The sequence below is a fragment of the Hemicordylus capensis genome, chromosome 5 (assembly GCF_027244095.1).
Source record: "Hemicordylus capensis ecotype Gifberg chromosome 5, rHemCap1.1.pri, whole genome shotgun sequence".
NCBI classification, from domain to species: Eukaryota; Metazoa; Chordata; class Lepidosauria; order Squamata; family Cordylidae; genus Hemicordylus; species Hemicordylus capensis.
In genome coordinates this window covers 117,432,461-117,457,502 of record NC_069661.1, presented here as the reverse complement: position 1 = coordinate 117,457,502, position 25,042 = coordinate 117,432,461, and the positions used below count along the sequence as shown (strand labels likewise).

Below are 25,042 nucleotides of genomic sequence, written 5' to 3'. Positions count from 1 at the left end.
CTCTTTCTCAGCTTTCAGAGAACAGCTCTCCTGTCAAGGCCAACAACGAGGTCGTCGAAGGAGAGAAGACAGAGCAGAGAGAGACTTGCAGAAGTCTGGGACATTTTTTAAAAAGATGAGTGAAATACAGCATGAGCTCTATTGAAATGAATGGAAACTCCTGTACTCCATTCATGTTGATATAGGAGGACTTCCTGCTGATTTGTGCCCTGAGGAGTCAAGTTTTCTACAGCTATTATTTCTACTAAAACATAATTTATTGCACTGACTATAGCAGGATTTCTCACAAAGGCCATGGCTTGGGATGATGGGAGTTGTAGTCCAACAAAATCTGGGGACCAGTGTTCCCTCTAAAACCTGTGTACATGTGCTCACATGTTTTTGATGTCCACTCAGTTAATTTTACATCCTGCTCATGTTGAATCAGGAAGGTCCCACTCTAAATATACGCACATACTGCCTTGATAATGCCACCCAGAACAAAATTCATTCCACGCACAGATGAAAAAAATTAGAAAGAACACTGCTGGGGACAAAAGGCTAAGAAACCCTAGTCTATAGGAATCCTATAGAAATATAGGATGAGACACTTACCTTATAAATAATATGCAGTGAGACACCTTATAACTAATATCTACCTTCATGTTTTTGTTGTGAAGAACAAGCCTCTAGGTGTGCCATGGCAAATTAAAATCCTCCATAAAAATGTGATGTTACAGTTTTTTTAAAAAAAAATCATTAACGGGTTGAATTCAGTTTTCCCTTTCATTTCCGCCCCCCATCTGTGCGCTGAATGAGTTTTGTTCTGGGTGCAGTATCAAGGCAGAATGTGTAGATGTGCATTCAGAGTGGGGCCCTCCTGATTCAACCTGAGTGGGATCTAAAATTAACTGAGCAGATATAAAAAAAACTTGTGATCATGAGAACGTGTGCATGCCTTAGAGGGAATGCTGGTCGAATCTATGTGGGTCTTTGCACTAACTGGCCAGGGTGGGACACAATATCACAGCTTGTGATGTTGCAACATCATAGCTGCATAAGTGTTATAACAGTTGGCAAGATAGGTTGATACTAATAATACGAAAGTAGTTACTTTTCTATGCAAAATATTCTTAAAGCTACTTGCAATAAAATGTAACACATCAAGCACTTAATTGACTGTGACATTTCTGAAACAAAGAAGCCATTAATAAAACAACATTTTTGCAAGCTTCTGATGGACACCCTTTTTTCTGGACCAAAACTTGAGGGATATTTCACTCCTACTCCCTTTTTCATCCTTTTAGAGTCTGTTAAGACTCAGAATGACTGTCAGAGGAGCCTGTCCCCTAGGTTTCAACATGAGTCACTCTCCTCCTCCTGATCTCAAAGAGGCCGGAGCAGTAAATCATTCAGACACACAGAGGTGAGCCATCCCAGGATCTGGGTGTGTGGAGGTAGGTAGTTTGGGCTCACAAGTCCCCAAATGTTTACTTCTCACAGCACTACCTCTTACTTCTCTTATTAGCAGTTCTCTTGTGACACGGGGTTCGGGAATTAGAGCTAGACTAGTAAAAGCAGCCTAGCGTCCCAAACCATTAGCTTCAACACCTGGAAGGCTGGATTTCCTCAGAGACTTGCTAAATTATCCCGGTAGCCAAGTGGGCTGGAGCTGGTCAGCAAACATACACCAAGGCACGGCCAGAATGATCCAGCTAAGGAATGGTCATGTCAAGCTGAGTATCAGCACAGACTATAAAACAGAAATATGGCCTCCTGTGGAGCACCAGTTACGGACCTTCATGCAAAACCAACATGTAGATTTGTGGTAGCGCAGACGGTAGCTTTATTGATGACAGGATCCTGTTTCAATGCATGTGAAAGCACAATACTGCCCAGGCTGACACCTCTCTCTTTCTGATTAATTTCTATAGCCACCAGGTGCTGGAGCACGCCAATAGCTTCAATTAAAGTTCAGCGCAAACTCCTACTGCATTTCCATAAGAAGGTTAGTATTACCAGGGCAACCACTACAAAAGAGGTGGAAACAAATTGTACCTCCTAACAGGGAATTAAGTATGGATATTAGTTAATTTTGTTCACAGTTTGGTCACTGATTTCTAGATGCTTGAGCAGCAGTTGTACAGGGCACATATAGAAGAGCAAAGCATAGAACAGCTCATCACAGGGCAACAACATAATTTTCCATTCCTGCAGCCTGATTTCATGGGTTTGATATTCATTTGTTGTTAAATATCTTTTCAAGTAAAGTATTAAACAAGCAACTGACAAACAAGGAAAATGTCACTCTAATACAAAATGCACAATTAAAAAAAACAACAACACCTAGCTAATAGTAAGAGCAAACATTAGGAACAAAAAGCCCAACAGCACCAGCATCAATATTAGTTGGTAGGGAAAGCATGTGTAAATAAAAAGGTTAGGAGAATGAGGCCACCCCTTCTGATCTGAGGGGCTTGGGAGAAAAGGAAAACATCCATAGGCAAGAGTTCCAAAGGGCGAGTTTCACAACAGAAAAGGCCCGCCCAGCTCCCCAATAGGGATGTGCAAACCGGTTCAATGTCAAGCCGGCTCAACATTGAAGCGGTTCGGTTTGACAGTTCAGGGTCGAACTGAACCACCCCCAGTTCAGTCTGACTTTGGACCAAACTACCCCAGCCTTTTGAGGGGTTTGCGAGCATTTCTTTTTCTTTAAAAAAAAAGTTCTTTGGCCCTTTCCGGGCCTTTCCCTGTCACGGTGGCCATTTTGGAGGCCACCGAGAAGGGGAAAGGCCCAGAAAGGGCTGAAGAACGCCAAACTGGAAGATTTTGGCATGAGGAAGGCCAGTGTGGGGGACCTCTGTGGAACCCCCTGGGGCCTTGGAGAAGCCCCCCAGGAAAGGGTAAGCACTAAAAACAATTTTAAAAATGCTTTTGAACCCACCCCCCCAACCAAACCGAAAGGGGTGGTGGTGGTTCAGGGGGGTTTATGGGGGAGGGAACCGAATTGGCCTGGTCCACTTTGGGTCCAGTTTGGACTCGAACTGAACCAGCCAGTTTTCTGCACACCCCTACTCCCCAACTAATCTTAGTATCACAAAACAAGGAAACACGGTGCAAGGCCACCCCTTCTGATCTGAGGGGCTTGGGAGAAAATTCATGTGCAATTTCTTCATCCATTCATTTAAAATATTTCTCCCCCTCCTTTTGTCTATGGTCCCCAAGACTGTTTACAAAAAGGAAACTGAAAAGTCTGGCTAACACTTTTTGTGTGTGCAAATCCTCCCTTCCTTCTGCAGCTTTTGTACTGCCCAAAAATATGTCCCAAAGGGCTATGAAACTCAGGCACAGCCCTTTGGGACATATTTTTGGGCAGCAAAAGCAAAGGGCTGTGAAACTCAGGCACAGAGGGAGAACTGTAGAAAATCAACCCTCCTCCATTGTGCAGACGAAATGTTAGGAACATAGGAAGCTGCCTTTTACCAAGTCAGACCATTAGTCCATCTAGCTCAGTATTTTCTACACAGACTGGCAATGGCTTCCCTAAAGTTATAGGCAGGAGTCTTTCTCAGCCCTATCTTAGAGATACCAAGGAGGGAACTTGGAATCTTCTGCATGCAAGCATACAGGTGCTCTTCCCAGAGCAGCTCCATCCCCTGAGGGAATATCTTACAGTGATCACACATGTCTCCCATTCAGAGGTGCACCTAGGTCATTTTGGAGCCTGGACCTAAAGGCCTTTTGGGGGCCCACCACCCCTGCTGTTGCCCCCGCCACCAAATAAGCTGCAATGCACTTTTAAAAACAACAACAACTCCAGAACATGCTCAGGGAAAGCTGAAATCTCTCTCTCTCTCTCCGCCTCCCTCCCTCTCAGAGATTCTGAATAAGATACTACCCACTAACTTGTAGAGAGCTACCACATTTTGCACGGAAATCCTGCCTCTTAAATCAGCGGGTTGCTCAGCATCTGGAATCCCCCAGGCCTGCAGGGGACTGGACCTCTATCCAGAAGTCTGGTCCAAAGAGCACCACTGCTCCCACTCAAATGCAACAGGGCAGACCCTGCTTAGCAAAGGGGACAATTCATTCTCGCTGCCACAAGACCAGCTCTCCTCCCAAATGATATTTGGTGCACGCAAAGACAGTCCGGATGTCAGCCTTTAACATAAATTAGACAGTACTAAACCTGCCACCTCCATAAAAACAAAACATCATCCAAAAACCAAGAAACCAGCAGCATAATTCATATGGATCAATTACTACAAATATTTGCTGCCTTGTGTCTAAATGCAGGCAAAGCAAGTGCCTGGCAAATCGATATGAAGGAGGACTTCATCAGATGGGGGGTGACCATAGAGAAGGCCCTCATCTTGGTAGTTGCCCACCTTATCTCCAAAGGTGGAAATATTCAGAACTGCGTGTGCAACAAAGATTTTAATTGCTGGGCAGGTTTATAGTTCTTATTTTAATTGGACTGATCTTATTGTAAGCCCACTAAATGCTATTTAAATACTATTAAAGCAGTAAGGCAGCACAAGAAGATTTCAAATAAATAAATAACATAAAGGGAGAAGCTAGTCTTTCAAATAGCTTATTCTTGAGCTGTTTACAGGTGCAAACTGTTTATAGGTCCAAACTAGCATTTTGAATTGCACATGGAAATAAACCCGCAGCCAATGAAGCACCAGCAAGATGTTAATATATGCTTTCTTTTTCTATACAACTCCTTTAAATGTTTGTTTATTTATTAATTATATGTATGTATTTATTTAGCATATTTGTATGCTGCCCACTACGGAAGTCTCTAAGTGGTTAAATTATTAGTACTACTGTACTGAAGGGTAGGGCCAGGCCAAGACATTCCGGGGCCTGAAGCAGAAAATCCACAGAGCAATCCTTACCCATACTTTCAAACAAGTGGACACAAACCCTTGGAAGCTCTATATGAGCCCCACTGAAATGAAAGGGAGCTGCTCAAGAGCATCAGTGTGCCATTTGGATTACTGTGCTCTTGTGCTGTTCCTATTCATTTCAGTGGGGATCATAGAGGAGAACTTCCAGGTGAATAGTGCTTCATGCACAAGACCTGTTTCTCTCTCACTCTGTTCTGCTGAATGGATTTGCTGTCTGAGGCCACCAGTTCTCCTTGACCTTACCATATAGGCAAGCTCAGAGTTGAGACTGGCCCAAGGGACTTCCCAGTACCTAAGCACCTCCACTATTTTTTCCTATTCAAGTGCCAAAGCGCTCTTTAACTTTCTCCTCCCCATTTGCAACCAAGGGATCCAAGGCAACAGGCAAATGGGAGTGAATGAGGATCACATAAAGGCAGAATTCTGCCAGTGCCTCTCTCACTGATGCGAAGGAAAGAGTTAAAAAGCCTTTTGCCCTATCCAACTGTAAGTCAATGCTGCCAGCCCTTCAGCCCTCAACTCAGTTCAAAGTGGTTTTAAAAAAAAAGTTGCCGACCAGGGGATTAGATTGATCCAATGCCAGCCTCCAAGGCAAGATGCCTCTAGATACCAGTTGCAGGGGAGCAACAGGAGGAGAGAGGGAATGCCCTCAGCTCTTGCCTGTGGGCTCCTCAGAGGCATCTGGTGGGCCACTGTGTGAAACAGTGGTTATGCTTTTGTAAACTGCCCAGAGACAAAAGTTTGGGGTGGTGTACAAATTTGATAAATAAAATAAAAAATAAATAAAACAGGATGCTGGACTAGATAGGCCTCGGGCCTGATTTAGCAGGGATTTTCTAATGTTCTTATGTTCTTAACTCAAGCTTTGAAAAGCAAAAGGATCTAAGAACGAAAACCAGCAACTGGAGCACACATCGACCATCTACATTATTCTTTGGTGCACATATCACATTAATCGCAGATGTGTCATGTGCAGTACAGGCAGGCAATAACATTGCCAAGAATACAGAAATCACATCAAGGGTAAATTAACCTTCCTTTCCCTCAGAAGTTTTATTTAATAAAAAGACATGCGCTCATCTTGGCTTTTTTTTAAAAAAGAAAGGAAGGAAAGCCAAAGAAAATTATTGTGATTTAAAGCTCCTGGAGCCCTGCCAGACAGCAATTTTACTTTGGAAGGGCAGGTGTGTGTTCACATATTGTCCAGATGTATGTCCGTGCGAGCTATTGGAGAGCACTCCATGTATGATTCGGGTTTTTCATTGAGCATTGGAGCTTAGCCCAATTTATGCCCAGGGTAAAAAATTTCACTTTTTGCATCAGGTTTTTAGGCAAATTCTAAATATCTGATATGCCCCTTAACTGACAGTATTTCACCCCTCCTAATCCTGCAGTAAAGCCTGCTGTCTGAGAAAGGCCCTGGTCTAGTAACAATAATTTAAATGATGTCACCATGGCCAAAGAGATTTAGAACAGATGAATCACAGTGCCTATTAATAGAACAAGCCCACCTTCTGCAGTTTCTTCCTCTCGACATCCATGGAAGCTTGGACTGATTTGATTTCGAGAGTGTGCTTCTTTACAAGGTCTTCCAGCCCCTTCACCAGCTGCTCTTTTAAACGCATCTTCTCCTCATCTGACTCCTGTTTGATTTTGCGAAGCTCTTCTCTGTGCTGCTGCTTCACAGCTTCTTTTTCTGAACCAGCAGCTTCCCTGAGCTACAAGATAAAAGTCGTGTCAATTAAAGGTGCCTCTCTATTGCAAATGAATTTCCCCCACCCCATTCCAGAGAAAAGTTAAAAGGTTAACACCCAAGTGCTACAGCAATATCTGCCTGTAGATGTTAGATGTGTAAGTGTAGATTTATCACCACTTCCTGAGTAAAACTTGTCTCCAATTAAACAAAAGGTGACCCTATAGCTAGAGCAAGAGCTAAAACAGTAGGACATGTCAATGACATAAATGCCAGCAGCAAGTTAAGACAGTTCTTTGCTTCATGAGAAACAGTCTTGAAGAGTTTTCAGCTCCTTTAGGAATGTTATTTTTCATTATATAAGAACTTAACAGCCCTGCTGGATCAGGCTCATGGCCCATCTAGTCCAGCATCCTGTTTCACACACTGGCCCACCAAATGCTGCTGGAAGTCTACAGGCAGGAGTTGAGGGCATGTCCTCCCTCCTGCTGTTACTTCCCTGAAACTCCCCTGCAATATTTTATTCTTATCCCCTGAAGGATATCTGTGTCTTCAAAAATGCCATTTTTGTATAGGTTGGTAGAAGCATTGTAGTAGTAGCCATGGGACAGCAGCAACCACACTGCTGCCAACAACATATGAAGCAGGTCAAATAGGGCAAAATCTTCTTCGTGGTGTCTGCCCCATCTCTGACCAGCTTAGCTTCATTCCTTAGGAACGCACACTGATCGAGCTTTGCCTTGATAATACAAGAAGTTACAGACTGGTCCCAATTAAGCATGAGTAATAACATGGAACTAGAAAGAATGATTTCAGAAAGAAAGAAAGAACAGAAAAAAACATTTCATTGTTTTATTATTATTATTACTACATTTATATCCCGCTCTTCCTCCAAGGAGCCCAGAGCAGTGTACTACATGGCTGAATGGGGATTTGAACTCGGGTCTCCCCTGTCCTAGTCCAGCACTCTAACCACTACACCACGCTGGCTAAAGCAGAACATTATGTAGAACTTTACCTACACACAGTGGGAGAAAACTGACATTTATCTACCTGTGAGTCTCTGCCTCCTTGGTTGCCTTGGTCCTTTTTGGTAGATAATACCTGCTGAAGGGGCAGGCTCGGATTCTTCAGTTCATCCACTTCACCCCTGGCTTTGCTTTGGAAATTCAGTGCCGTTTCCATTGATTCTGCAAATTCCATAAAATACATCTTTTGTGTTGAGATGTTCATATCCGTAAATGAGATGAAGAAATGTTAATACATGTTATACACCTTACATGTATAAAATACATTTCAGGTGTTCATAGCACTGCACAAACATTATCACACTACCATTATAGTAACTCTGGATGCCAGAGGTATTTCCTTCATGTTGCAGATGGAGGCCAAAACTGTTAGCATAGTGGCTATTGAGTTCATGGCTGAAGGAAGGTTTTTAATCTCCCAGCTCACACTCAGGGCTACTCCAGCTCCCAGAATTGCACTGATCAATGTTTTACCTGTCTTCTGTCGTATTTCATCTTCTTGCAGTAGAAGCCTCTCTTTAGCTATAACCAGCTCCTCCTCCAGTGTTTTCACCATACTTTTAGATGCCACAGTCAGTTGCTGGGCCTCTTTGAGCTGCATTTCCAGGCCCTGCAAACACATTATAATATGATAAGATGACTAGTTTTGCATTTTAAAGTAAATGCTTGGGAAACTCCTCTTGAAAAATACAGTGGTGTCTGATCAGATCCAATGTTTGTGCACACCACAGTAAACAATGTGTAACTTTTATTCATGGCAGCCACTGGAGGCTGAAGAATACTCTATCAGCAATACCGTTTAATGTGAAACTGGTTGGGGATTAGGGAATAATGGCGTGCCAAAACACAATGGCATCTGTGCTACAGTGATTTTTAAAGTTTTAAAACAATGTTCTTTAAAGAGAGCATACACAGCTCCCAGAGATTTCAGTGATAGTTACATGCATCTACCTGCAAGTAGAAACTGCTTTATACTAAGCCACATTTTTCATGGAGATGTGCAGTGTCCCCTCTAAGAAGGATTCCCAGATGTTGTTGACTATAACTCCCGGAATCCCCAGCTGCAATGGCTTTTGCTTGGGGATTATGGGAGTTGTAGTCAACAACATCTGGGAATCCCTCTTAGAGGGAACACTGGAGCGGTGTACAGCTCAAGCCTCCAATTCCCAACACCTTCTGAGTCTACAGTGCATTGTGGTGAAACCTTTCACCCAGTTTCAATGATGGATTCACGTAGTCGCTACTTGTTTCATCTCAGTAAGTAGTACAAGATCTGGCCCTTGATGACAAGCAGCTAGATTCTCTCTGGCATCATTCATAACATGGTAATGCAGATACAGAATGGTAATTTCTAAACTGGAATGTTGTCAATGTCTATTCTAAAATGAATGAATTTTGCGGGGGGGGGGATTTTGTCCTCTGAAATTAATACAGTAGGAGTTGCTCAAGAGCACAATGTTTCAGTGAAGTTGTACAGGAAAACTTCCTGGATGATTGCACTTATGCCTTAATATGTCTAATTTTGTGAATCTAGTACCACCAACCCATTCTAATGCAGAAATGTCACATACCAATAACCACCACATGCAGGCACCTACCAGATTTTTATAGGGGAAGGAAGTGCTGGTATTGGTCTTGGTCAAAGTCCCAGATCACGGGAAACTTTGGGCAGGTATGGGAAGGCAGGGTTCCTTTGACATGAACTCTGCCGCCTGTTATGATCTTCTGGAGAGGACTGGTTACGGTTGCCACCGGCTCGTTTGGTGGCAACCCAGGACCGGGGTTTCTTTGTCGCTGCCCCGGGGCTTTGGAATATGCTCCCTGTTGAAATAAGAGCATCTCCTTCTCTGTTTGTTTCCAGGGAGACCCTCAAGACTCACTTGTTCTCACAGGCTTTTAATTAGAATTAATATTAATAATTTGGCCTAGTAATTGTTTTATGTTGCTGTTTTTATTTCTGTCTTATGCTACTTTTTAAATTGTTTTGTGTATTTTAATGTGCTGATTTTTAAATATTATTTAAAATTTTGTACACCACCTAGAGATGTACATATCGGGCGGTATAAAAATATGATAAATAAATAAATAAATTTATGCAAATATGCATTAGCAGAAACATTTCAACACGTAACTTAACATACTCCCTTCCCACATATTTCTTTCACAACTCCCCACTCGGTCTCTAAAGCACCTGGTGCAGGTCACAATCATGGCTGCTCAGCGCAGTGCGGGCTGGCTGCATGGCACGGCAACCATACCACCCAGTACATACTAAAGAAGATTTGGTGACCACAGGGGTTGTGGAGGTCCTGCACTACAGCCCTGAAGTCCGGGGCTAAGATGCCTCTTCAGACACACACCCCTCCTCCTCATATATGCAATATTTTCAAGGGTTCATGATCATGCAATAAGTGGATACAGGTCTGGCCTGGCCATTAATTAGGGTACAGAAGGCTGCTTTGGACAGAAGATTTTGGAGCATTTGTCAGACTTGCATACTCCCTTGTAAGTGAACTTGCTTAGTATTCTAACATGTGTGGAGGCAGAGAACTGAATGGAGATTCTTAATGTCACATTTGCTCCCCTAAGTAGATATAAAGTAGAGGGGATGATTTAACAAGAAAAGGGGAGAGCGGATTACCAACAAGCAGCAAAATGTCTTGGGCAGGCATTTGGTGGATGTATGCAGCCCTAATGTGAAGGTGCTGGTTCATACACCTGGCATCTCCACATGGTTCCCAACAGGTCATAAGCCGTTCAGTGGTCCCACACATTCCTGCAACTGATTCCTTAAGCGCTGCTACACTTAGGAACCCAATCTACGTGCAACATCATCTGCTGCTACATTTTATCATAATGTCAATAAGGATAATACTTACTATTTGTAAACTGTATTCAAGGGCTCAGAGCGCTTCACAGACATTATATCAGAAAGCGCTACAATCGCCCCAGAAAACAGTGGCTTGCCTAAGGCTACCTTTTCATTCAAATCTAGAGTGAGATTTGAATCAGCTACTTCCCAGCTTGCGCTCTTTGCCACTTCATTATGCCATGTTTAATAATTAGTAATTTAATAATTTATACCAAGAAGGTATTTTTCAGTCAGATGTCTAAGGCTGCCTCATATCTATGCAAGGGAAAATACAAGAGAGGAATGGCATATAAACATTCATTCTCTTATCTCTGATGTTTAATATATATTTCATTACTTTGCCTTAAGAATTAAATTAATGATCAGAGTTATCCGTTACCCGAAATACCTTTTCTTTTCACTCTTTCATCCTTTTTATTTCTGGGGGAATAAAACCTCACAGTACTGAAGGAAATTTCTGCCAACTGAGAAATTTGCCCAAAGCAAAATAAGCTTTCATGAGAAATGTGTAACATATAGGAAATTATGTTCCTTGTATTCCTGCTGCTCCCCATTTTGCCAGAGAATGACTGCTTTCTTTTGACAATCTGCATTAGCTCAAGAGTTGGAATAAAATGGCAAGAATCTAATTATGTCAGTCATTTAATATTAAAATTCCCACTATTGGGAACCTGGCTATTGGAATAGAACTTTCATTTACCAGTTCTGCATCAGTTTTCCCCTGCAAACACAGGAATCAGTAACAAATACATGAGCAGCTTTTTATTCGTGGCAGTGTACACAGTGTGTCCCCAGAGACCAAACAAACCTTCCCCAGCTACTGTTTAACCAAATTATGGATAGATTAAAATATATATAGTCATGTATGCACAGCTAGTGAATTATGAAGCATAAACTATATGTTATTAATAAACTAGAAAAATGTTCATCATTATGCCATTATGTGTGTGTGTGTATGTGTGAGTGAAAGAGCCTATATATTTCAAGGAAGAAAACAAAGGGGGTGAATATCTCATATGGCATCATTAATACGTGGGGCTGCTTCAGACATCATGTGGAACCCTCGGTTAAAGTCTGGCTCTCTGTGATATCCCTTCATCTCAAGAGCATATGCTTCCCCCTCCCATGCCTGCATGAGTGTCTACCAACCTCCAAAGGTTCAAATAAGCCAAGATCAGCCATGATCTCCAAAGTGACTGATCTTGATTTACTCTAACATACTAAACTGAAATAAACTGATCTGTAACTCACTTCAAGCCTTGGCTTCAGATCACAGTCCCCCCCCCCCCCAAAAGTAGGTCAGAATAAATCAAGATCAGTTTGGACATCATAACTGATCTTGGCTTATTTGAACCTAAATCAGAGGTTGAGACTCACATGGGAGGGGGAAGCACACACTCCCGAGGCTTGAGGACATTATGTGTAGCAAGGCTTTAAGCATGGTTCCATGTGAAACAGCCCATGGTGATGGCCACTAGATGAGATGCCTTTAAATAAGCTTTATTTAGTCTAACAGCAGATAGGTCTATCAACAGTTATCAGGCATGATATCTCCATGTTCAAGGCCCCCCCTCCCATGTGAGTCTCAACCTCTGATTTAGGCTCAAATAAGCCAAGATCAGTTATGATGTCCAAACTGATCTTGATTTATTCTGACCTACTTATGGGGGGGGGGCTGTGATCACTCCAGCCATTAGATTGTGTTTGCTCCTATCTGCATAGCCCCATCTTGCTTTCTGTTTCTTGGTCATGTTAGAGGATGATGGAGTGTTGGGAAGAGCAGGATGATATGTCAGGAACTGGGCTTTTATAGACTTAGATGTTCACTAACAACCTGATGACTTAAGGCATAAAGCAATCGAACTTTTAATCACTTGCTAAAATTATGAGCATGTGGCTTAAAGTAAGTAAAGTGTGCCATCAAGTCAGTGTCGACTCCTGGCGACCATAGAGCCTTGTGGTTTTCTTTTGGCAAAATACAGGAGGGGTTTACCATTGCCTCCTCCCACACAGTATGAGATTATGCCTTTCAGCATTCTCCTGTATCACTGCTGCCTGATATAGGTGTTTCCCATAGTCTGGGAAACATACCAGTGGGGATTTGAACCGGCAACCTCAGGCTTGATAGGCAAGTCATTTCCCCACTGCGCCATTAGATGGCTTAGAGACTCATATTTTACCTGAATTTTTTCCTTCAGCTTCTGAGAATGCTTTTTGAGTTCATAGATTCGCTGGCCTTTTGCCTCCAGGTCAGCCTCCAGCTTCCTTATCTGCTGCTGTGAAGCTGCTTCCCGGGCCTCGTAGGTTTTCCTTTGCTCTATTTCCTTTTGCTGCCATTCTCTGCATGAATCGGCCACTGATTGCTGCATGACCTTTTTCCAGGTTTCCTTCTCTCTCTCATGAGAAGCCTGGAGCTGGCTGGCTTGCTTGGCATATTCTTCGGCTAGTTTCTGGTTCTCTTGCTTGAGGGTCACTGTCTCACTCACCACAGCCTGCATTTCCATGCTGTACGTTTCACGTAACTTCCTCTTGTTATCTAGCCTCTTTCCTTCAAATGCCCAGCACTCATTTAAGAGTCCATCTGACTCCTGGTCTGAAGTCTGAACTCTGTTTTCAAAGTCTAGCTTCATGTTAAGCATCTCCTTGGGAAGAAAAATTATATTGTCTGTGCATTTAGCCTCTATTTCTGACTCGCTCTCTTCTACTTGTTTCTTGTACACGGTCAGTTCTGCTGACGCTTCCCCTTTCAGTCTCCTGTATTTTTCCAAGGCTTCCTCAAGGGTTTGGATTCGCTTCCGGAGCTCCTGTTCTTCCTCCACTTTGCTCTTGTACTGAAGGACGGTTTCCCTCGTTTCAGCAAGAATGTGCCGAATCTTTTCTTGATGGGCCTCTTCGAGAGCTTGGATGCTGGTCTCATGCTCATCATTTTTAGTATTCAGAGCATATATCACCTGTACTCATAGGGAAAGAAACAACAAAATACAGGGGGGAACCCCTGTTAATACAGTATAGTAAAAATTCCATAAACCACAAATGCAGTGATTCGAAGTACACTTGGTTGGAAGCAATTTCTACTGAAATAATTGGACTGGCTTCCAAAGGAACATGATTTGTATTGCAGTTAAAAATGTTTAGAAAGTTTATTACTAATTCATAATGACTTCGACAACTGAAGGGATTAATGAATCCTAAGGGTGAAGGGCGAATAGCAGGATTTTCTTTTGAGAAAATCTCAAAAGGGAAGATCCCAGCAGATGCTGTTATAAACAGCTATGTAAGATTTATCTTAAAATATATGTGCCAGATTGCCCTTTCCAATGGTATATAACCCATAGGAATGTGGGCCAAAATAATATCCAGTTCAGCCCCCTGATCACCCACAGTATTTTTTTTTGGGGGGGGGGATAGGGGTTAGAAACAACCTTGGTCAGCTGGTAGACAGATAAACAGCTTCCCTAGTTATTAATTGTGTAAAGTTTAAGCTAGCTGTCCATATCCACCCAGTGTCATCATAGGCCTGGTTCACACACACAAACACCTGCATGAGTAGGCTCTACTTGTGTGTTCTGTCTTCCATGAAAAAGGGATGAATGGATTTCATAGGTGAGACCTGCTTACATAGGTCTCATGTGAGCACATGTATATGTACCCCAATTCATATTAGAGGTCTCATGCATGGTCATGGTCCAGATACATGAGGTCCAGATGCGTGAACTGGAAGGTTGTTCCCATACCCTGCTGAGCATAACCTACACACCAGGGTGCAATGTGAACTGCACTATGTTCAGAAAACAAAGTAAAATTGAGCAAATAGCTTAAGGTGACTTGAGCAAGCGAAGTGGTGCACCCAAGCAGCATGTAGTCCATACAGTGCATATAGACACAGATCTGGTTTACAAATGAAAACACAGCAGTTGGGATGTGTGTCCTCTTCCCCCTCTGATGCAATCCCCCCCCCTTCCCTACCAGTAATAAATGTAATTATTTCTGTATTGCATGTCCTCCTATGCAAACAATGGTTAATCGAAACCAGGACTGAGCTGAGCCAAAGAAGCTGGAGGAGGTGATGGACAGGCCCTTTAGAGACCCTTGTAGGAAGATCAAGAGATCTAGCAGGACTTCATGCAGCTGGTATGCATATGTGGGCAGAAGCCATGATAACAATGGAAGAAAGGGGAGAACTGGGGAATTTCACTCCAGGGGGAGGGAAGGAAAACCCTGGTGAGGAGGTGGGTCCTCGTCGGCATTGTCTATAAGAACCAGATATGCTGGGACACAAGTGCCGGGGAACAACTGCTTAACCAGGATTGCGTCCTCAGAGGCGGTGGGAGGCACTGGCCACAGGAAGTACTGTTATCCTGTATATAAATGTTATCCATTTATATACCACCCCATATAAAAGCTCAGGGCGGTTTACAACTTAAACAAACAGCAGCTAAAACCTAAAAATCATATAAAACAGATTAAAATTGCCACAAATCAAACTTTAAAACCCTAAAACATCATAAACCAAAAGCCTGATGTTGGTTTAGGTGTCTTCAAAAGTCATTTTAAAACAACCAGAGATGAGGAGATTCTAACTTCATTTGGGAGTGTGTTCCAGAGCCTCAGGGGAACTCTAGAGTAGGTCCAGTTTTGGATCACCATCAAGCAAGCCGGTGGAAACTGTAACTGGACCTCCCCGATAATCTTAATAGATGGCAGGGTTCATGAAGAAGAAGGTACTCTCTTAAATAAATTCCACGCGCCACCATCAATAAAGCAAAATGAACCAACATGAAAATAAAAGCATGCATATGTCCATTCCTTGGTGATATTTAAAGACTGCAGCCCTATTAAAAATAACACAAGTATTACTGCTGTGCCTGAAAACAGTCTAGATAAATGTGCAGCAGCAAATCAGAGGTCACAATATATTCTGGGAACAGAGCAAACAACTATCCCAAACCCATTTGGGTTGTTACCTACAATCAGACAGTCATAAGAGTCAGTTTCATATTCCTTCATGTAAGTTCTCCTGTGCTTACATTTTTTTTTTTAGCCAAAGAAAACTGACCGCCTGGACTCTTCCTTCTAAAGGAGCAATAACCAACCTGGGTCTGGAAAGATTACTTAATTATTCAACAACTGCTGTAACATGACAGGAAATCAGATTAAATAATTCTGTGCTTCACTAACTATGAGTAATTGTTCAGGTAATTTATTCCGTAATTGCTGGCTCTGGATAGTATAAAAGTTTAAAACAATTACTGGATTGTATGGTTGCCAGAATCTGAAGTAAGGGTACTTTGCTTAAGGTGACTTGGTGAAAAGGAGGACTGAACCTTTAATAAGTGTAGAAAAGAGGCTGTTTCAGTCAGTGCAGCTTCTCTTACCCCTGTGTGATAAGCGGCTGCTGCCAAAATATCCTCTTCTACACACTATGAAGAAGAGCCCTGTCCTTTGCATCCTACCTGTGCCTTTATAAAAGGAAGTTGTAGTGACCAGCCTCCCCTCCCTCTAAAGAGTTAACAAGAAGTGAAGTCTTGACTGACAGGCTGATGAACTCCAGAGATTGCCCAAACAGTCCACCAGGGGAGTGGGACCTAGAGAGCTGTTGCTGGGAATTCTGGGAACAAGAAAGGATGTTCTGTGCTGGAGAAGCAAGGGGATGTGTAGCAATGGAGTTTGCTGCAACAGGATGACTGCAGGTCTTGGAGGATAGAACTGCACGGGCCTGATTCTCAACAGGAGTTTGATAAGTTCAAGGGAAAAGGAAGCCAAGGCTAGGGGGCTTCGGAGGTTTAGGGCAGGGGAAAGTGGTTTAGTGAGAATTTGAGATAGAATTTCTGTTTCTTTGGTGTGTCCTTGACATTTCCTAAATATCTGTTATTTGTAACTAAGTAACTAAGATTTTACTGTATGCCACCCCAGTATCATTCGGGGTGCTGCTGAAGTATTTTTGTAACCTACTAAGTATTATTAAGTTTATCTAACCAACCAAAAGCCTCAGATGGAACCAGTAATTAAAAAGGATTCTGTAACCATTTAAGCGTTCTTAAATGCAGCCTAAAACTGCAGCATAGGACAACCTTTTTTAATAGTAGTTAAATAAAACTGGTGTTTATTTTTTTTTTTTTTTACAAACCTCTCAGAGTTGGTAACACTCAGGAAAGGCGGGGCAGAAACGGGGATCTCTCTGGTACAAAAGCGTCCTCAAACACTCAGCAGATATCAGTTTTTCTCATCCCATGTGGGCATACATGTGGAAGGTTTTTTAATATATATATTTGCCCTATAACTAGCTACAGAGGGACCTTGGATTAAAGCACCCAATCAAGTGGTCCGGTTCTCTGCAGGTTTTAGGGGGCTTGGTGGCAGCCAGAAGCGTAGTGAGGCTGGCGGCGGCCCATGTGCGGCAGCCGCCGTGGCCCTCTGGCCCTCCCCACACCTGACATCAGATGCAGGGGGCCAGCTAGCCATGCCCCTGCATCTGATGTCAGACACGGGTGTGTGGTCTCCCTCCCCAACAGGGCCGTGCGGCCCCATTTGGGAGGGAAATTGATCGGCTCTGCTGTGTTGGCAGGAAGACCAGGAGCGGCTCTCCCTACCTTTAAAGCAGGGAGCGTCACTCCGGCTGCACTGCCAACACAGAGTGGGTCAATTTCAGTTCCAAACGGGGCCACACGGCCCTGTTTGGGAGGGAGACCCTGCCCCGCATCTGAAGTCGGATGCAGTGGAAGTGTCTGGGGCCGTGCTCGCGGCCCCTGATTAGTGGTGGCCAGGGTTCTTTGAACCCATTTGCCCAACGTTTTGGGGCATGCGTTGTGGTCTCTCCCAACACCCACAAAGGCCCCTCAGTTTTAAAGAGAGCTTGTGGAGGCTCTGTGCCGATCCACATGCTCTGTAGCAGTCAGCAATAAAAAACAGATTATCACATTCCTTACAAGGAAAGGACTATCAGATATTAGGCCTGGTGTCCGTTTTTCTTCATTTCCACAAATATCTCATCAAAGTCCACTTGGATCACTCTTAATTGTCAGGAAAATATATGGGGGGTGTAAGGGAGAGGAGAGTCTATAAGTGGTTTAAAATATTAGCAAAGCTTCTACCAGAAACTAATAAAAGCACCACACAGAGACTCTGGATTACTTCTGACCCCAACAACCCTTTCCAAGGCATGGGCTTTTGATGTATCAATTCTTCCTCATATTGTAAAAGAGTTCAGGTCTTCTAGTCTCAACGGCTGTTGTATTAGGAAATATATTGTTTTTCAAGTGCATTGTTTTTCATGACTGAGATTACATATCTTTGAACATTTGAAATGTGCTATGTACTTGCTAAGTATTGCCATTATGCTTTGAACATTTCAAAGTATTCCTTTGAACATTTGAAATGTGCTATGTACTTGCTAAGTATTGCCATTATACCAGCAAAACACCTACCATTTTACGATGAGAAAGGAGGCAAGCCTTGTAAGGAAAAGGAGCCTTATATTGCAGTGATCTCATTGTAGGCTCAGTGCATCTCTGTGCACTTTTATGCATAAATAAATGTTGTGCCTGAATCTGCCAATCACAGGTCTGCCATCACACTTACAGTATAGCCTTCACAGCTTCAGATGGCGGCTTTATGTGCAAGTGGTAGTGGACAGTGAGTGAGTGAGGCAAATGATCGATGCAAGTACACTGTCCTTCACTGTTACATCTGAAGAGGGCTTAGAGAATGACATTGCATCATCCTATAATGAATTTTCATAATCAGATGCACGTGCATACAAACAATAGGGTGAGGCCTGTTCATTTCCCGGCACTAAATCTGAGACTAAAGAGTGTTCTGTTTTTGACTTGGCAGATAAAATAGGAAGGGGGCGTGTTATGTGATTCTCAGGAAAATGTCCTGATTTATGGTTGTTGTTCCTGTCACATTTGTCTTGCAGGAATCTGCCCATCAGCAGCACTAAAAGAGCTGTTCTAGCAGTCTAACTCGTTAATTGAGTAAAAGGTGTCATGAAAAAGTGCAGGGAAAGGAAGAAAATAAAGGGTGAGGGAAGCAAAGAATCGGAAGACTGTCCTATTCTTGAAGGGACAATAGACAGCACACAGAGATACAAGTGGCAAGAAACTGGATCAGTTTCGGTACCTACCTGCACGATGTGCGACACACCACAATGTGTGACATATCAAGCCAAATATGGGCCATGCATAGTGGCCCACTAAGGGATCGGGTTTGTTCAATTTCCTGGTTTTGTTACCTGCCTGGCTGCAAAAACAGGGAGACTGAAAAACTCCTGGCAAGCCACAATTTATTTATTTTCTTGCTTATTTAATTTTTATACCACCTCACCCAGATGGCTGCATGGTTTTCTTTCCCTATTTGCTTATTATTCATTCAGCCAATTTATGTTACCCATCAGCATAACGTTCCTAGAGTCAGAAATAAAAGCAATGCAGTAAGACAACCATGAAAGCAATAATAAAGCATCATAACTATAACAGAAGTAGCATGGCGCAACGGGGAAGTAACTTGCCTAGGGAGCAAGAGGTTGCTGGTTCGAATAGGAAGATGCTGAAAGGCATCATCTCATACTGCATGGGGGATAGCAATGGCAAACCCATCCTGTATTCTACCAAAGAAAACCACATGGCTCTGTGGTCGCCAGAGTTCGGCACCGACTCAACAACACAACTTTACCTTTGGCAGCTATCACCTGTCAGGAAAAACCAGCAAAACTGTAAAAGGGCAACTAAAACCAGCTATTCAACATGCTTGAGGGCCTTGGCAAATAAAAGGGACTCTGCCTCATGCTACAAAGGTTGGCCTCAGGTGAGTTTCTTTGGGGAGGCCATTCTGAATACAGGTGCCATGACTGAGAACTAGGGGTGTGCACGGAACTAGCTGGCCCAGTTCAGTTCGAGTCCAGACTGGACTCGAACCTGACTGGGCCAGTTCGGTCCAGCACCCTTCGAAGCCCCCCAGTCCAGTCGGGGGGGGGCTAGTGGATTCTTAAAATATATATATTAAAATAAATTTAATTACCTTCTGCCCCTTTGGGGGGCTTCCTATAGGCTGTGTGTGTGGGGGGGGTCCACGAATGTTCTCCTGCCCCCCGCTGGCCTCTAAAATCACCACCGTGGCCCACCGGAGTGTTATTTTTTGGCCCTTTCAAGCCTCCATAAATCATTGCGGCAGCCATTTTGGAGGCTGCAGTGCATGCGCAAATGGCCTGTGTGAGGCTTGGCCCAGGGTCTTGCAGAGACCATTTGCGCATGTGCGGCAGTCATTTTTTTTAAAAATGGCCACCGGGGAAAAAAGACCGCCGTGCATGCACAAATGGTCTCTGCAAGGCCCTGGGCCATGCCAGGCCTTGCAGAGGCCATTTGCGCATGCGCGGTGACCTCCAAAATGGCCACCACAATGATTTATGGAGGCCCTGAACGGGTGAAAAAATAACACTCCGGCAGGCCACGGCAGTGATTTTAGAGCCCGGGGGGGGGGGCAGGGGAACATTCGCGGACACACATACCCCACGGCCTATAGGAAGGCCCCCGAAGGGGCAGAAGGTAATTAAATTTATTTTAAATTTTTAAAAATTCATGAGCCAGCCGGGGGTGTGTGTGTTCTGGACGGAACTGGGGGGGGGGTTTGTTTCGACTCCGAACCACCAAACTGAACCACTGGACTGGTTTGCACATCCCTACCGAGAACACCTTCTCTCTGGTCACCATTCACCTAGCCTCAGAGGAAACTGAAGGTTGGGACATTTAGGATTGATGAGAGGAAGTACTTTTTCACACAGCGCATAATTAATCTATGCAATTCCTTGCCATGGGATGTGGTGATGGCCACCAGCTTGGACGGCTTGAAAAAGGGCTTAGACAAATTCATGGAGGACAGATCTATCATTGGGTACTAGTCTGGTGGCTGTAGGCCACCTCCAGACTCAGAGGCATGATGCCTCCAAATACCAGTTGTAGGGGAGCAACAGCAGGAGAGAAGGCATGCACATAGCTCTTGCCTGTGGGCTCCCCAGAGGGATCTGGTGGGCCACTGTGTGAAAGAGGATGCTGGACTAGATGGGCCTTGGGCCTGATCCAGCAAGGCTGTTCTTATATTCTTATGATAGGGGACCTTAAGGAGTGCTGATGAATGCAAGGGCTAGGCAGACTCTTATAGTAGCAGGCAGTCTTTGAAATAGCTGGGTCCCCAGCTCTTTAGGGTTTTATAGGTAAAAACTAGCACTTTTGAGTTGTGCCCAGAAATGAACGAACAGCAATCAGTGCAACTGTTAAAACCAGGGCTGGGTAATTGGAGGCTCTCCAGCTGCTGTTCCTGGCTACTGGCCACTGTGATGGGAAATGACAGGAGCTGTAGTCCAACAGCTCTACAGCCTCCGGTTGACCATCCCTGGTTTGAGCCTTAGTAACTTTTGTTCCTTAAAGCCTTGAAGAGGAAGCCTTGAGAAAATATTCTCCTGCTAAATTTCTACCTGTTCAAGTGGCTGTTAATGGCATAGAGGTGCAGACAGCAAAAAGGTTGCAAATCTGGACCACAGTGGTGTTTGATGGTCATTTTACTAGCCTGTGATCAATTAAACAGGCTCATATTAAAGCTTTATAAATCATCCAATACAAATTCCAGAATCAAACTGTGTCTTTTAAATTCTGCATACTCCAAGCACTTTCCCAGCCTGTATGCTGTTTAGCAGTATAACCCATAGCAAGAAGAGATGCATTAAGTTATTCTCAACTTGGGTTACTTTGCTAAAGATTACTGTTCCCTTGAGTCTCATGTTACGCAGTGCCTGGATTGTTCCCAAATCACAGGTGGAGGGGCTGGAGCACAGTTGTCAGCTTTGATTTTGCAGCCTTTTTATACAAGTGATATGTTATCCTTTAAACTAAAAACAAAACGTAGTTATCACCTTTTTCTTTTTGCCATCTTTTTCACTGGTTGGTTTATTTATTTTTTCGCCTCCCCCACATCTCCCCTCCTGCACTTCTCTAAGGTTGGCATTCCTGACTGAGACAGACAAAGCTTGGGTTGTTTACTACATTGTTCTGCTAATAATCACACAAGGGTCTAATCGCATAAGGCGGGGAGGGAAGTAGGCCAGCAGGGTGTCTCTCTTGTGAAATATATCCATGCACTAAACCTCAGTGGCTGCAATTAGAAGTGTGGGTAGCCAGTGTAAGAAATAGTGAAGTAGAGACATACAGAAGTGTGAGCAAATTTAAAAGGGTAATATGATATCAACAATGTTAGCTTAGGTCAATTTGTATCTTTTATATTGTTCTAGAGAAGGATATGGAGAAAACCTAAAATTGTACTGCAAAAACTAGTTCTGGCTGCCAGTTCCCAAGGGGTCAACTTTTTCATCAATTCCTGTTCCTCTGCCTTTAACAGCCACTTGCTCTGAGCAGGTAATAATCTCCATGCCATGAAAAGCTTTACCTGCTGATTTCTACATACTAAGATGCTGGTAATGGCACTGAAGCAGCGTGGGCTGTTTTATTCGGACCAGCTGGCAATTCTACTGCTTTCTCAACACACAGGCTGCCATATTATATTTCCCTTTCAAAGAAGCAGGGCTGAGACCTCTTCATCTCTAAGCCTGCAGAAAGCCAGGAGGAGGAACAAGGTCCATTCATCTACTCTGCACGAAGCAGGGCACCAGCTGGAAAATGGCAAGGTTTTGACAACATTTCAGGAAAGTAGATGTGAACCTAGGCAGCATGTTGCAAGGTCTTGCAGTATATACAAGATGTAACTGGAGGTATTGTCCATATAAACCCGTGATCGTTTTACTGAATGAATTAATTTTGTTGACATTTTGTTTATATTTGGTTTGCTAATTGTATATGATCCAATGTTAATAAATTGTTTTGTGTGTTTTAAATGAAAACATGGAAAACAAATAGGTGTGCTTTTTTAAAAAGGTACTGACAACTTTGAGAGCCAGCATAGCATAGTGGTTAGAGTGGTGGACTAGGACCGGGAAGACCTGGGTTCAAATCCTCATTCAGCCATGAAGCTCACGGGGTGACTCTGGGCCAGTCACATATCTCTCAGCCTAACCTACCTCACAGGGTTATTGTGAGGACAAACATAACCATGTAAACCACTCTGGGCTCCTTGGAGGAAGAGCGGGATATAAATGTAAATAAATAAATAAAATAAATTAATTGAGAGGACTCACAGGTTTGCAGAGGGTGTGACAAAGGGAAGGGGCCATATCTCGTGGCAGAGCATCAGCTTTACTTGCAGAAGGTCCCAGATTCATTCCCTTCAGGCACTATAGTCAATACTGAGCTAGTCCTGAATCAATACAAGGCATCAACCACCACATACTTATAACCAACATTGGAACTGAAATAACAAATACATGGAGGGAAAATGCTGAACTTTACTGCAGAAAGCCTCCATTTCCTCTATATTAACTAAACAAAAAGTATCCCATGAAATGGAACAAAACATCCCATATACTATAAACATTAGATTTATAGGGGATACTGGAGGCTATAGGTTTCCAGGAACCTTTACAGGAACCTTTCAAAGATCAATACATTGCTATATGAAAAATGTTTGCAAGCACTTTTAAATAATCCCAGGAGAACAACTACCAAATGATTTAGTATATTTGACTACAACATTTTGACAGAACAAAAGAATGCTCAGAGAAGCCCACTACTCTTTTCTTTTTGATATTATGGACTATATGTCTATTAGTCCTGGTTTGCTGTCAGCATTAAAAAAAATACATACACATTTCAGGTTTGGAAGATAGAGAAAATATGTTTACTGGAATTTTAGTAAAATGAAAGCAAAACGCTTAAGATGACTCCCTTCGAAAAGAGGCAATAGAAACATTTTTGTTTACTTATGGATTCAAGTAAGAGTTCAATAGAAAGAGGAAATCCTCTGTGGGACCTCATTTGGATGCAGATATCCAGGAAAGGTTTGAAGGTCCTGTGGACAGGGGAAAGACTTAGTAGAGGACCTAAAGTGCCTTAGATATGCCCTCCCACCCGATCCAATCCCTGGACATGACCAAAAGAAGAAAAATATTTTGTTATCCATGGGAACAGGGCTTGCCTTATGTGCCATTGGATGTTCCATACGTTTGGTGCACAGTGTTGCATTTTGGTGGGCCACTGTGTGAAACAGGATGCTGGACTAGATAGGCCTTGGGCCTGATCCAGCAGGGCTGTTCTTACAGTATGTTCTTAACACTGTAGGGAACAAGTTAGATATTAAGAAGATAAGGTGTGTTTTTATATCACCTTAAATGTTATCTTTGCTAACGTGTGTAGATTAGAGTTTTTCTCGATTATCTTTTTCTCTTGGATATAATAATGTTCCAAGTAAACAATTATCTTTTAAAAAGAAAACTCCATCCATTCACTGACATGTTAATGCTGTACTTGCACAAAGATGTTTCTCTTGGCCCCCACGCCTCGAGGGGCCCCCCAGAGGCAAGTCACATGTGAAGTGAGTGTGTGTGTATCAGTGAGGGGCCCATTTTAAAATTTTGTCTCTGGGCCCACTCCAGCCTCGTTACGCCCCTGATACACTTTGCATAATACTGAGCAGTCACCTTCACTATTTTTCAAGCAGAGGCCACTTTGGCAAAGGCCCTTCAACCCAAGACCCATTTCCCACTGTGTGACCTCCACCCAGATGTGCACTTTCCTCAATGATGAAAGGGCCCTTTAAGAGAGGCAGAGCCCTTCTCAAGAGTTCTAGGAGGAAAGCACTGGCAAGGGCTACACCTCCCAGGATTCTGTGCACACCTCCCAAGATGGTTCAGGGACTCAAGAGAACACTCTTTCCCTTAAAGGACCCCCTCACCCCACCCCATGCTGGCCAAAGCACTGCACTGTGGGAATGGTCACCTCCACATGGTACTGGGGGGCTGTGTAGAGCATTCTGGCCCAATACAGCTTCACACTGGCCCAATAAACAATTAGCCAGGGAGCTGCACCTAGAGTTGGAACCAGCTCTAAGACCTACCAGCAAAGGGAAATCCAGGGCGTAACTGGTAAAGGGGCGGGGCAGGGCTTCCCTAACTGTAGAAAAGACTCAGAGGAGTGAATAGAAGTACTTAAAAATTGTGCCGGCTGCAGCGGGCGTGCGCGGGAGCGGGGGTGAGGCAGTGGCAGCTTCCGAGTCTCCTGGGACGATGGTGGCCCATTCTGGGCCTCCGTGCAGGTGTGGAGGCCATTTTTGGACCTCTGTGCATGCACAGGGACCATGCAAATGCAATAAAACAATGTCATAAAACAAGTTAATAAAATAAATTATTAAAATGGGCCCAAACCAGGTTGCTGGCCCAGGAGACTCATGGGGAGGCTGGTGGGGGTTGGGGAGCTGCCGCCCCCATCACCCGCAGGTGCTGCAGCCAGAAGCAGCACTGCTGGCGCCATTTGTAAGTATTTCTATTCACTCCCCTGAGTTCCCTTTACAGTTAGGGAAGCCACCCGCCCCTGACCCTCTACCAGTTAAGAAGAATCCTCACCGGATTCCCCTTTGCCGGTAGGGCTTCGAGCCAGTTCTGAATCGGCCAGCCCGGTTT

The 25,042-nt window shown here is 43.6% G+C and overlaps 1 protein-coding gene and 1 long non-coding RNA gene across 5 annotated transcripts in view; one reads left to right on the top strand and one right to left on the bottom strand.

The window, feature by feature from the left end:
- Positions 1-25,042, bottom strand: part of FAM184B (family with sequence similarity 184 member B) — a 79,486-nt gene that overhangs the window by 39,016 nt on the left and 15,428 nt on the right. For all 3 annotated transcript variants that reach the window (XM_053254935.1, XM_053254936.1, XM_053254937.1), the window contains exons 2-5: positions 12,669-13,439; positions 8,091-8,226; positions 7,642-7,778; positions 6,407-6,613 (exon numbers count right to left, since the gene is read on the bottom strand). In XM_053254935.1, coding sequence (XP_053110910.1) covers positions 6,407-6,613; positions 7,642-7,778; positions 8,091-8,226; positions 12,669-13,439 — 1,251 coding nt within the window. The remainder of the gene's footprint in view (positions 1-6,406; positions 6,614-7,641; positions 7,779-8,090; positions 8,227-12,668; positions 13,440-25,042) is intronic.
- LOC128326971 (uncharacterized) lies at positions 492-22,376 on the top strand. Of its 2 annotated transcripts, XR_008308371.1 has the most exons (7): positions 492-1,436; positions 1,914-1,987; positions 14,522-14,619; positions 15,530-15,683; positions 18,407-18,510; positions 21,767-21,890; positions 22,023-22,376. It is a non-coding gene; the product is annotated as an uncharacterized LOC128326971 (long non-coding RNA). The 2 variants fall into 2 exon arrangements; XR_008308370.1 differs by having other exon boundaries at positions 21,767-22,376.